Source organism: Lampetra planeri, chromosome 3 (assembly GCF_965212315.1).
Source record: "Lampetra planeri chromosome 3, kcLamPlan1.2.h2, whole genome shotgun sequence".
NCBI classification, from domain to species: domain Eukaryota; kingdom Metazoa; phylum Chordata; class Hyperoartia; order Petromyzontiformes; family Petromyzontidae; genus Lampetra; species Lampetra planeri.
This window is the reverse complement of record NC_136109.1, coordinates 16,080,061-16,092,446: the sequence shown is the minus strand read 5'-3', so window position 1 is coordinate 16,092,446 and position 12,386 is coordinate 16,080,061. Positions and strand designations below refer to the sequence as shown.

At 41.3% G+C, this 12,386-nt stretch overlaps 1 protein-coding gene across 9 annotated transcripts in view; it reads left to right on the top strand.

Annotated features, from left to right (window-relative positions):
* The window catches only part of LOC144738869 (RNA-binding protein, mRNA-processing factor 2a-like), a 78,367-nt gene that overhangs the window by 32,187 nt on the left and 33,794 nt on the right, over positions 1–12,386 (top strand). For all 9 annotated transcript variants that reach the window (XM_078621920.1, XM_078621913.1, XM_078621898.1 and 6 more), the window contains one exon: positions 8,173–8,211. In XM_078621920.1, the coding sequence (XP_078478046.1) occupies positions 8,173–8,211 (39 nt within the window). The remainder of the gene's footprint in view (positions 1–8,172; positions 8,212–12,386) is intronic.

The window sequence follows — 12,386 nt, the reverse complement described above, 5'->3', positions numbered from 1 at the left end:
AACTGATGGTTTAGAAATAATCCAGGTGTTGTATTTGAGTCGTTTTGCCTTCCACTTGTATTCCACAGCATTTTGTTGCAGTATCCATTACCAATTGGGTCATCTAATACTGTATTTATAGTGGTGTACCAGCACTAACTGCTAGACTATCTGATCATGTTCAATACAAGTGATGTGTTCACTATGAGATCTCTTTTACCAGTGGCAAAATATAGTAGTAGGTTTTTACCCTTTTAAACTGGTACAAAACTGACACCTTTATTCAAGGCATCATGTCTGCAATAACCACAACACAAGTAGTCAAAAAAGCAAACAAAAAGAAGCAACTCTGATAATGATAATAATATGCACTGTCCTTGAAGTTGATTGGTCCACACCCGAGACGGCTTTCTTTAGAGCCTAGTCCCCATTGGTGTTGGACCAAGTGATGTGTTGTTTGAAAAGGTATATGTCCAATGTACACTCATCGACAAACCCAAAGGCTTCCAGTGAGCTCCAAAATAGAATAAACCAGTATTTTATGGGGTCTATAAAGAAAGGGGGCACAGAGAGTTAGGTGAAAAAAAGCCTTTGACACTGTCCACATTTCCTCCACCCATGCTGTTTATTCTGAGACGCCTCTCATGCTGTCGATTCTTTGTTAACTCTGTCTTAGGCACCACAGCCTCTTTCCTCCTCGTGCTATTTTTGGTCCAACTCGCAGAGCGATTGAATATTTATGAGGTATTGTATGGTACTGTGCCACAAAGATTGAAGTGTATATTGCCGAGTTATATTATTATTGTTGTGTTCAATATGTCACCTGTTTTTAGATGCATTGTGTTTTGATTTGTCGTGGTCTTTAATAGAACATCTTCAGTTTGTTACCTTTTCTGCTTTTCCTTTTGTACATATTACTCTGATGTCCGTGTTAAGAATTAAAACCATCTGGCTAACACTTTTTGCAAATTAAATGATAATCTTAATAGACAATATTGGAGAAACGTATAATTGTAAACTGTTAGTGTAGCACACCTTTGCACTTGTCAGTAATTGATGATGTCTAATTAAGTTAAAGTTTCGTCATTCCCTGTAGCTATACCCCCTCAGCTCTTTCCACAATCAACAGCTGATCTCCAAGGCCTGCTCAACCATTTGGTAGTACTACTCCATTGTGTGTCTTGTGGACCCCTTTCCCACTGGCACATCGAGCTACGCCAGCACACACAGAGCCCTCGCGGTACGATTGTGTTTCTCGCCCCTCCAACCCCCCTTCACCGTTGGCTATTTGCCATCACAACCCAGAATCAAATCGTGAATCTCTCACGAGCATCACAAGACATCTGAATGTGGCTCAAGGCCAAGCAGAGGCAGGACTAGGGGGCCGGGTAGCGGCACCAGCTCTGGTTTAGGAGTGGGGAAAAACAAATCTTGTGCCTAAATTTCGATGTAAAGCTTTCGTGACTGCAGGGATTCATCTTCTTGGTTCTTTCGGTAAAGCCACGTAGAAGGGAAATTAAAAAAAAGCAATAAAGTAATGTTTTATTTTTATTATTTTATTATTTCCCTTCTACGTGACTTAATAAAATAATACAAATAAAACAATAAAATTACGTAAAAAAAATATATTTTATTATTTCCCTTCTACGTGACTTTACCGAAAGAACCAAGAAGATAAATCTTGTGCCTCCCCATCCTCGGCATCAGCCTAGGCATAGCTCGGTTGTGCGATGGAAAAGCGGTATCAATTGATCAATTGATCCACTGCCTCGCTCCATCCTGCACACGGTGCCGAACCCACCCCAAATTGCACCTCCTGATTATGTCCACAGTGCTCCTGTTGCCGCTTTTCTCTTCTGAACTTCCAAGTTGATATATTGTTTTTCTCTGTTCTGCCATTAAATATCATAGGATCCATAATGAATACACTGTGGTATAATCAGGGCCGGATTAAGGCACGGAGGCTTTGGGGGGCTGCAGCCCAGGGGCCTCCGCCAGCTGGAAGGGGCCTCCAGAGATGAAGTGAAAAGTTATTTCATTTGTGAATGCCGAATTTTATTTGTTGTTAGCCTTGTAAAAATAAATTTATTTTTTCTTCAACTTTGTTTTCCTTTTCGATTTAAAGCTTTCGTGACTGCAGGGATTCATCTTCTTGGTTCTTTTGGTAAAGTCACGTAGAAGGGAAATAATAAAATAATAAAAATTAAACATAATAAAATACAATTCTCACGACGTTTCGGCCACAACGCAAGCAGCCGTCCTCAGGTGAAGACCAGGACCGAAAGAACCAAGAAGATTTGTTTTCCTTTTGAAAATATTACTGGGGGGCCTCACAGTACCTTTTGACCAGGGGCCTACACAATCTTAATCCGGCCCTGGGTATAATTGAGTAAGCTTGTTTATAGAAGCTAAAGCTGTTACGTCATTTAGCGCTCACGAGGAAAGTCCCCTCCCCCAATGCTCAGAGCAATACATTTTGAATAGTAATCATAATGTCCACGAATGCTTAACCACTTGTAAGACATTTACTGATGGCAACACAAACGCTCATGCGTGGCTGGAATTCTGTATCTTCCACATGCAGGATATTTGATTTCCCATTGCTCTGCCTCTCATTTGTTTCAACTGATGTGATCTCCTTTTTTCTTCGTTGATATTTTATCCTTTGTAGCAAAATCTCCACAATTTTTTCTTTGGTCTCTAATTTAAAGTTAAATTAATTATAATCGAATCTTTGGTTTTGACTTAAAAATGTTCGTGCTAATGTTTTATGTTCATACAGAATGTATGTGTAATGGTAAAAATTGTACATTAACAATGACGTGTACATAACAATAACAATAATCTGAGCAAAACCTGAAATTCTTCCGTAGATATTAAAAATTTGGATAATCTGGGAAATATATTTACTTCACATTGATTCAAAATACTGTTGCATTACGTTTATACGACGTGAATCCTTTCCTTTTCCCACTAAAAGTGGTGTCACTTAGCATCGGGTGATGTCACTTTTGTTCGTACGAAGACGCATTAAATGATTGCATATTGTAAACGATCTCAAAATACCAAAAATATTTTCGTGATTGTACTCAAAAATTAGAATATCTATTTACATCCAAAACTCATCACTAGGACTGACTAAAATGTGATTGATAATATTACTTGTCATAACAGTTTGTTAAATTGGGGATATATATTTTTTTTGCCTAGGGCCAAATTCTTAGGTCGGCAGAAAGTTACCTTTCACCAATTTGGCTATGTTCTTCCACAAAGGTACAGGATATCATAATTAGAATTAAAACCTTTATCTAGTCCGGAGGAATCCGATGAGCGATGATAGCTCTTTTCCACAGATGTCCAGTCGGGGCGGGTCAGAACGTTGCAACAACACACTATGCCAAAATAAACGATAGTATTGCAAAATCGACAAAAGGTAAGCAAGTCACTCTAGAACATAGCTCAGTTCCTTGGTTTGAACATGACACGTGGCACATATCAGTTCACACATTTCAAATCTGAAGAACGTTTGGAACAAACAAGATAACTTCTTTTGGAGGATTCATTATGTCAGGGAAGAAGATAAGCATAAGAGGCTTGTTCAAAAGTTAACTGTAATTTAGTTCAAATTGGTTGCAGCGATACCATAGTGCAGTTTTCTACTGCTTTTGCCAAGGACGCTGTCATGTGGATCCTGCCACTCACACTGTAGCTCCTCCCATTCTCGATGTAGGTCCTCCCACTCACCATGTAACTCCTCCCACTCATCGTGTAGCTCCTCCCACTCTGAATGTAGCTCCTCCCACTCAACCTGCAGCTCCTCCCACTCTGAACGTAGCTCCTCCCACTCTCAAGTGTTCTGAGTTGATGCTCTCAGCCCGGTCTCCATTGTCTGAACGAAAAACCATCACGTTAATTTTGTTGTTGTTTTAATTTAGCTACATTTATGCTCTTGCAAACAGACATTACTCTATGGCAGGGTGTGCATGTGTGTGTGTTTCCCTTACTTAGTATGTGTAGATAAAATAAGGTGTTTTAAAAATATCTAACAAGTATTTCTATGATATCCGCTTCTGTGGACCATTCTCTAACAGATGGGGTGAGAGTTCTGAATAAACAGATACTTAATTTCGTGACATCAAACATAGAATGATTGTCCACTTCATAAAATATGCATATGTTTTTTGAATTCCCATAAAAAATAATCTTACTTGGCAAAAACAGTAAACTAAGTGTTGAGCTAGTATGAAGTCCTTTGTGCTTATCTTCTGAAATATGGGAGGATAATGTATGTGTCATCGTAGCTGATGTGTTTTGGAACATGATCACATAGTTGGAGGAACTACAAGGTGTATTTTGGGGGGGAGGGGGGGGTATGGATTATGCAGACACACTGGCACGATCGGAAGCATTTGATGCTGGTTGGCACAGTACAGCCGTCGTGACACATTGTCTACTTGAAATATATCAATGATCAAATGAGACAGGCACTAAATTATGTTCTTGCATATGGCAATATGTTCAGGAGCCAAATGCCAATGCCGAGGTCTGATAGCCAAGTGAGGGCTTCAGGAGAGAGAGAGAGAGTTGGGGTAGTTGTGCTATTCCTCCTCCATTGAAGGAGAGCACACAATGTGGTTTAACCGATTGCATGAGGTCTTCCAATTGGATGAGGCCTTCGAGACTTCCAACTATGAACATTGAAGTTCTCTCAAGACCTAAATGTCACTTCCTGGCCAAAAACCTACGGGAAAACGATATAGATGCCATCGCCTACAGGAGACTGGCACTCAATGGAGGGGGGAAAACAACGAGTTGATGAACTTTTTGTTCGTGATACTGTTTGCCCTGCCTTCACCCGTGACCTCGAGTAATTGTCCCTGTTTGTATCTTTGGTAGACACGGGGAAAGGATCCCTTAATTTCTTCTTACAAGTGGCAACATCTTTCTTCAGTCAGTGTAAATATTCGTGGGGATCGATCGCTGAACGTGGAGCGCTGTGGGTAATATAACGTCTATCGCCTTTCCGCCTGCCGCTGCTGGCATTAGGGACCTCAAACCGCAGGGAGCTCTGGAGAGCGCACCTCGCGAAGGGATATTTAGTCCTCATTTTCCACTTTGGCCAGACTATCTTGGAAGTGATGGGAGTGCACCCACACTTTACCCACCAACCACGGCCTACTGATAGACTAACCTGCACCTCCAATTGGCACGGTTTACTATGTACGGTGCAAAAGAAGTTCAACCTACATACATAACAGAGGTTTTTTGGGTTAGATCGCGTAAATATAAATGTGTCTTTAAACTCACCGCCACCCGACACCGCCAATTAGTAAGGTGTCTCACGTAAACAAAACATGCCGATTCGTTACTAGCTCAACAAACCGGTGTGTTGGAGAGTAAACCCACAACATTTACAATTGCCATGTTTTGTTCACGTGACAAACCTTACTAATTGGCTGTGTCGGGTGGTGGCGGGTTTAACGACACATTTATATTAACACGCTCTAACCCCTCAAAAAAACCTCTTATGGATAATATTGGTCGCGAAAGCCTACGTGTTAAACATATATACATACAACTGTTGTGTTCCTAATTATTTTGCGTGCTCAACAAAGAGGCGGTGGGGGGGGGGCTAAAATAAACTTTTTCCCCCATTGTTTCAATTGCCGTGCCGTGGGGTAAAACAGACCGGTGACCTCTGGATTTCTCACCATTTCACCACGGCAGCCCCCCCATTCCACCATCTTCCTTTATCACGACATAGAAACAGATTGCCGTTGAAAGCTTGTTCCATTGAAAATAGTTGTAGACGTCTTTGTATACGCAGCAGGCCAGTGTGCTTGCACGGACGAGAGAAGAAACGTGTCACAACCATTTGTGATTTATGGACAGGTTTGGGTAACGGGTATGGAGAGGTTTTTTTTGTTTGTACAACAATAGGAATCTCCATTGTTAAGATAATAATTCTGTATCTATGGGCTGATGAAGTATTCAACTCAATTGCTTTCTAATCTCATTATACAGTTCATAAGGCTGTAATATCTGAACACGTTGCAGAAGATTTAATGAGGTTAATATTATACTGTAATTTGCAAGTACTGACAACATGCGATGCAACTGGAGATTAATGTTGGTTTATGTTTGGTACATTTTTATTTTATCATGTTTTTTTCTGACGTAAGCACACAAGCCCGGTACAACGCGCCAGTGGTTTCTGGGGAGCGGGAGTTATGAATTGTAACTTAAAAAACATATTTACAGTGTAGTATAACGTCACATGTCCGACCATAAGGATTTAGTTTTGCCACAAGTAAAACCCAATGGGCAATAAATCGTCATCGTCAATGGGGGGACCTGAGTACACCATAGAAACCTGGTTACAGCAAAAAAGTACACGAGAAAAAAACAAGTGTGCATCGTCAAGTTCCGGATGGCAAGGCCGTACATCGACGTGGTACAACCAACAACAAAACATGCAAGGCTAATAGAACAACATCGCATCAGCGGTATAGGCGGATATGTGAAAAGGCGGTAACTCTGTAAACATTGAGCATTGAGCCAACGTTGGCACGCTTCCTGGCTAATTGGTCAGGACACAGATTTGTGGTGGTCAGTTATGCGATGTTGTTGTTGCACTGCCGTTATCAATAAGGCCGCAGGTAACACTGGAGTAAGCCTTTCATGCACGTGTGCAAAATATGAATCGCTGCATATAAATAACGTTTTTTGGGGGTTAAATCCCATGAATATAAATATGTCGTTAAACTCGCCACCACCCGACACGGACAGTTTGTAAAATTTTATATTTGATTGCTGAATAAAGCAGAGGCATTGTATAATGATTTATTTTAGATAATTTTAAATCGATTCTTATGTTCTTGATACACATCATATTGTGGCTGTAAGAATCGATTATTTAGGCTAATGGAAGAAAATAACTGCACAAACTAGGCAAACATATAATAATAAAAACAATACAAATGAGGAGGCAAAAAATAAACCTATATATTTATTAATCCATTTGCAAAACCAAATCGTGACAATTCATCAAATCGCTGTGAGCTTGAGTTGCTACATTCCCATTAAAGAGATTGACACAAATAAATAGTGCTCGCAAGGTATTTAAATCCTGCACCGGTAGACAGATCAACCGACAACGTATTAAACAGGACAGTCTTCTCTTAAAAGCGTTACCAGCAGTGTACGTCTCGCAGATCACGGTACACTTCCAGTGCTGTGCACAAGGCAAAGGTGCAGCCCTGCAATTACTCCATGAGCCTCACCGCCAGATGGGGGCTCTAAAAAGAGGGTACTGTGCTTGGCCTACTCTTCCACACTGCGCAGGCGACTTGGATAGGGGTGGGACTACCGTCAACACTTTGCCCCCAACACGCGCGACCTGCCGGTCGACCGTGCCATTGCGCCGCTGCGGATAACGAGGATATCACTCGAGTGAGCGTGCCTTAGAGGTATGCGCCACGTACAGCGCTTCCAATAGAACGATGGCCTCTCTCTCCACGTTGGTTTTTTTTGGCATTCCCAACAGATCCCCTCGTCCTTACCCCGTCTGAAAGCGAGAGTGGACGATTTACACATTTACTCATTTGGCAGTGACAGGCTCGCGCCTCCGCCATAACAGCACCATTACTGAACCAGGAATGAAATTCACTTCTTTTGGTCAAGGTCATTGGTGCTAGAACAGACCTGTCCTGATTATAATGAAACATGTTTCACGGTGACCACCGTTTTTATTTTATTTTCGTCTTAGGCTCATGCCGTACTGTACTGGTAAATCACGTACACATTTTTTTTTAATAGTTTCTTCTCACGGTAAATTGTATCTTTGCTTTCGTGCAGTGTGTTTCATATTCACGTACTATTTTGACGATTAATAGGTTGCTTTTAGGATCACGATGAATGCGTCGAATCGCAGATGTAATAATTGATGTTGTTTTTTGTATTGTGTATATTGTATGTAATTGGGTCTCATCCGCTCTGCAGCAGCCACTGGAGGTGCTACTATTCACCACGATGTAATGAAAATAATTGATACTTGATTTGAATCACAACCGTGAACCGTGACAGTCCATCGAATCGCTGGGAGGCGAGTCTCCACCTCTCTTGGTTTACGTCAACGGGTTTGCGTTCCACTCGTTTGTTTTTATTAAATGCTGCCTGTGTCGTGTTTTACAGGGATACGAAGGATCTCTTATCAGGCTCACATCTAAACAGGTACAACTTGTGTTTTCTTTTTAAACTTTCAAAGCATTCAAGTGTAATTTGCTTCCAGTGTGCCCAACTTGAACGTATGGATATGTTTTCATTTCATAATTCTTTTTTTGCTTTTATGGAGCGAAGTTGTTGTTCCCGAAACGTAAATCCAAGACTTGATAATTTCATTAAAAAAACCAAATGACTTTCAATAACGGAACAACTTGTGCATTATAACATTCCAATGGAAAAATAACTTAAAACAGCCATGAAGTTGTACTTTTTTTCTATCTACTCTGAAATGACACACACAGAGAGTGCTGTATATCGTGTTGTTGTACCCATTTCAACTTCAATATTCTACACGTGATATTATTTTAAACCATAACTGTTGTCCTGACTTTTAGCACACAGTCAGATGGGGATGGGAAGGCACATTACGTTTTGGAGAGGCTGCAGGAAAACGTCCTCCGGCTATTCCAGACCTGGGCATATGGGCAATTACGACGTGATACGTTATGCAGTTTGGACAGGCAGCAATGTAAACCGAGCAAGCACTTGCAGAAACAAGGCATCTGCCACAGCCCTGCTGTGGCACATTCCCTTGTAAGGCAAGACAGGGTAGGAGATGAGTGGGAGACCGACCTGAGTCAAACCCAAGGTACGTCATCCCAACATTTTAACGGTTTATCTTCACTCCCCCCTCCCGTCCCCTCTCCCCCGCAACCACCACATTTTTATGAGATCTAAGGCCGCTTGTGTACAGCGCCAGTGATTTTTTTTTCATTGGACACCCTCTCTGTTCATCGCAGTGATAGCAAGGCAGTTGCTGTCCCGTGCTTTTGAACCCAGTTTTGTTTGAAACCAGTATTGAGTCCCTCGGCAGTGAACGGCATAGTTCATCATCACCGTCACCATTGACTATGTGGTATGGAGGGAATTAATCTAAAGGCTCATTAGTGCATCCGCAGAGAATGGCTGTACCTTCCTTACGTCCTATTTATAAAAGCACGGTGACATATTTGCGCTCCATAATTCAGTGCACTTTCAAATCGGCCCACATTCCTGGTGTGGAGGTTAGAGGTCTCGAGAATTTTCCACTGGCGATAGGCACGGATATTGCTCTTTACTCATTTTCCTGCTCCCTACACACCACCCACCCACCCCCCATATACCCCTGCACCGTTCGAGGAGCAGCCACAGTGCCCAGCTATCGTTTGTCGTTTCAGTAGTCCCGCAAGTTCTCAAATTTGCTACAGGTCATTTCTCGCGTAGCCCACACATGGGCGACTCGGAATTGAACTGCCTTGTTAGGTTTTGTCACTCAGCTGTTTTTGTCGACCTCCTATATAGATCCCTACCCCAGTCAGGGCCAGACTGCCAATGTCAATTAAATCCCTTGCCACTCGTGCCCTGGCAGGTTGTTACAGCTCGCAGACCTGACCTTAGATGGGGTAGAAGGACCTTTGCCTACAGGCCTGCTCTGGCTCTCCCTCCAAACACAGCTTCCCTGCCCACCCGGCTACAATCTCCTGTTTATAACAAAAACTGCCCTGCCAATGTAAACTCGTAAACTACAATTGTCTGTCACTTAACAGACCAGCGGTAAATTATGGGGCGCCGAGTATAGGCAATGTCAGCTTTCGTGATGTTTGTCAACACTCTCACTCTGCCGTCGGTCTTTTGAAAAGCAAAGCAGTGGCTATTGCTCACGGGGGTAGAGAGGCGCTTGTGATTTTGAGAGAGGAATACTACCAAATTAGGTTAAGCACTTGAAAGCATCTTTTTGCTAGGCTCCCCTTGGTTCCTTTCCAGAGTTGTAAATGTGAAGAAAAAAAAGTGAAAGTGGCAAGTACTAAGAAAACAGGCAGGCCAGTGAGGAAGAAGCGTGGGCTACGTGGAGACTTTTTACACGTCTGCTTTTATTGTGTACGCTTTAGATACGCAGCGATAATGCTATTCATTAATACCGGTTACGTTACTGAAATATTTTACGATCATCTTTGACAGAGCAAATTGGATATTTACATGTAAATGCTACACTTTGTTTATGTTATACAAGCCAAACGTGTGTGTGTGTCACTTTGTATTTTTAAGTAAGCCGTTGAGTAAACCGGTGTGTAACTTATTCAGTGCAGGCCAGTACAGTTAAACAGTTTCAGGCAATTTCGCAGTGTTGTATGAGCTTGTGCATTGGTTAACGGTGGTGCATTGCTTCGCGAGCTGCGATATGAACATAGCCACCCAAGTTTGATCCCCAGCCACAGATAACATCAGTGGCAAGTATGATCAAACAATATACCACAACTGACCAGCATATGTAGACCTTCATCCAGCAGCGGATTAACAAAGAGCTATACATGGTTATTTTTGTGTTTTTTTTTAAATGCACTTATCAACCTGAAAGGCATTACATCATGGGGGCTTGATAATTTTAAAATAGTTTGTGAAACATACGTTTTCATACACAGTTAAATTCCATAACGTTTGACGATAATGCTAATAATACTGTACTGTACTCTTTGGTTCCTTCGGTAAAGTCACGTATAAAAAGAAAATAATAAATTAAATACTAGCATACGACGTTTCGATTGCGACACAAGCAATCATCATCAGGTATAAATTAAACAGAAACACAAATCTAGTATACTTAGAAATGTAATGTAATACAACAAAGAGTCGGATAACACAACAGTCAACACCCTACCTGGTTGATTACGTTCTTCCTGAGAATGCTAAATTTGAGAGAGAGATAAAACACAGAACCAGAGACATATAGACAGACATATAAGCAGACAGATATCACAGAGATACATAGAGAGAGACAAACATAGGCACACACAATGTACTGTACTGTAGTTGATGTTCAGGCCAGTGGTTTAAGATATTTCCACCGCTGGGCTCATCCTGTTCTCAAATCTATTGGTCAAAAGCCCACTTCGCTTTCCTCTCATTTGTTTATTTTCTACAAATGAACTGTATCGCATTATGAAAGGTGAACTCGCTTTCACATGGGTGCTCTGCTGATGTCAGTGATTGCAAGTAAAGTCAGGTTACAAAATCTAAACCCTTGAATCGCAACAGAGTGTACATATATATAATCGAGTTGAGCTATCGCAACGGTGACGGAGTTTGATATTTTTACCTTGTTTAAAGTTTAGGGAGAAACAGTTTTTGTTTTCAGAAAAACCCCAAGTTTGTTTTATGTTACTTGCATAAAAACTGGAACGTAATTCGGTGTTCTGTTGTTGGTAAAGTATGGTATTCGATGATAATTTACAAAACGACAATTTAAATCTTAATCTGAGTCATCCGATCTACTCTGAATGAAATTTCGGTCTCAACGAATTGGATATGACAGGTAATACACATTATCATAGCTATCATATATGATATTAACAATACATTAACTTTCAATTTAGTGTATGCTTCCACCATTGTATGCTTGTGCACAAACCCATTGAGAGTAACTGTACCCGATGTTATTGTATAGTACTTGGTAAACATACGCTTTTGCACACTTTTATTTTGAACAGAAACCGTGGCGAAATATTTTCCCATATGAAATCGGTTGCGTTAATACGTTTTGAAAACACCCCCACGAGATGATACTAGCCCACTATTTTACACTGCCACTATTTAATGCTCACCAAATTTTCACGTAATAAAAAAAAAGTAATTTTCTTAGGAGGAGCATACCTTATGGGCCTGCGCGTGTGAGATTGTGCGTGTCTAATTGTACATGCACACTCGTGGGTACACGCGCAAGCTTAAGACATTCGAATGCATGTCCGTTGAACATAGGTAATTAAATTATTTCGTGGATAATTGGATGGCTGTATCCACTCAACTCCCTCTCTTTCACATGTTCCTTACTTGGCCGTGATGCGGGGAGCACACAACACTAGGGAGGCACAACGACGTCTCCGGTATTTCTGGACATTGCAAAATGATGCGTGTTATAGCGTAATGGTAGATTAAAAACGGAGTGTTAGATTGGTCCTAAAAACAATGTAACACGTGACTTAGCAAAAGGGTAGTGTGTGCGTAATCGTGGCATTTACACAGTGTGCATGACCTCCCTGAGGTGTATACACATGAAAAGAAAGGTCCCGCGTATAGTATTTTAAGAGACTGTAGGGGCAAGTGCTGTTAATGAGCACCTGTGAAGGCCAACACAGCACATGGGGTGGGTA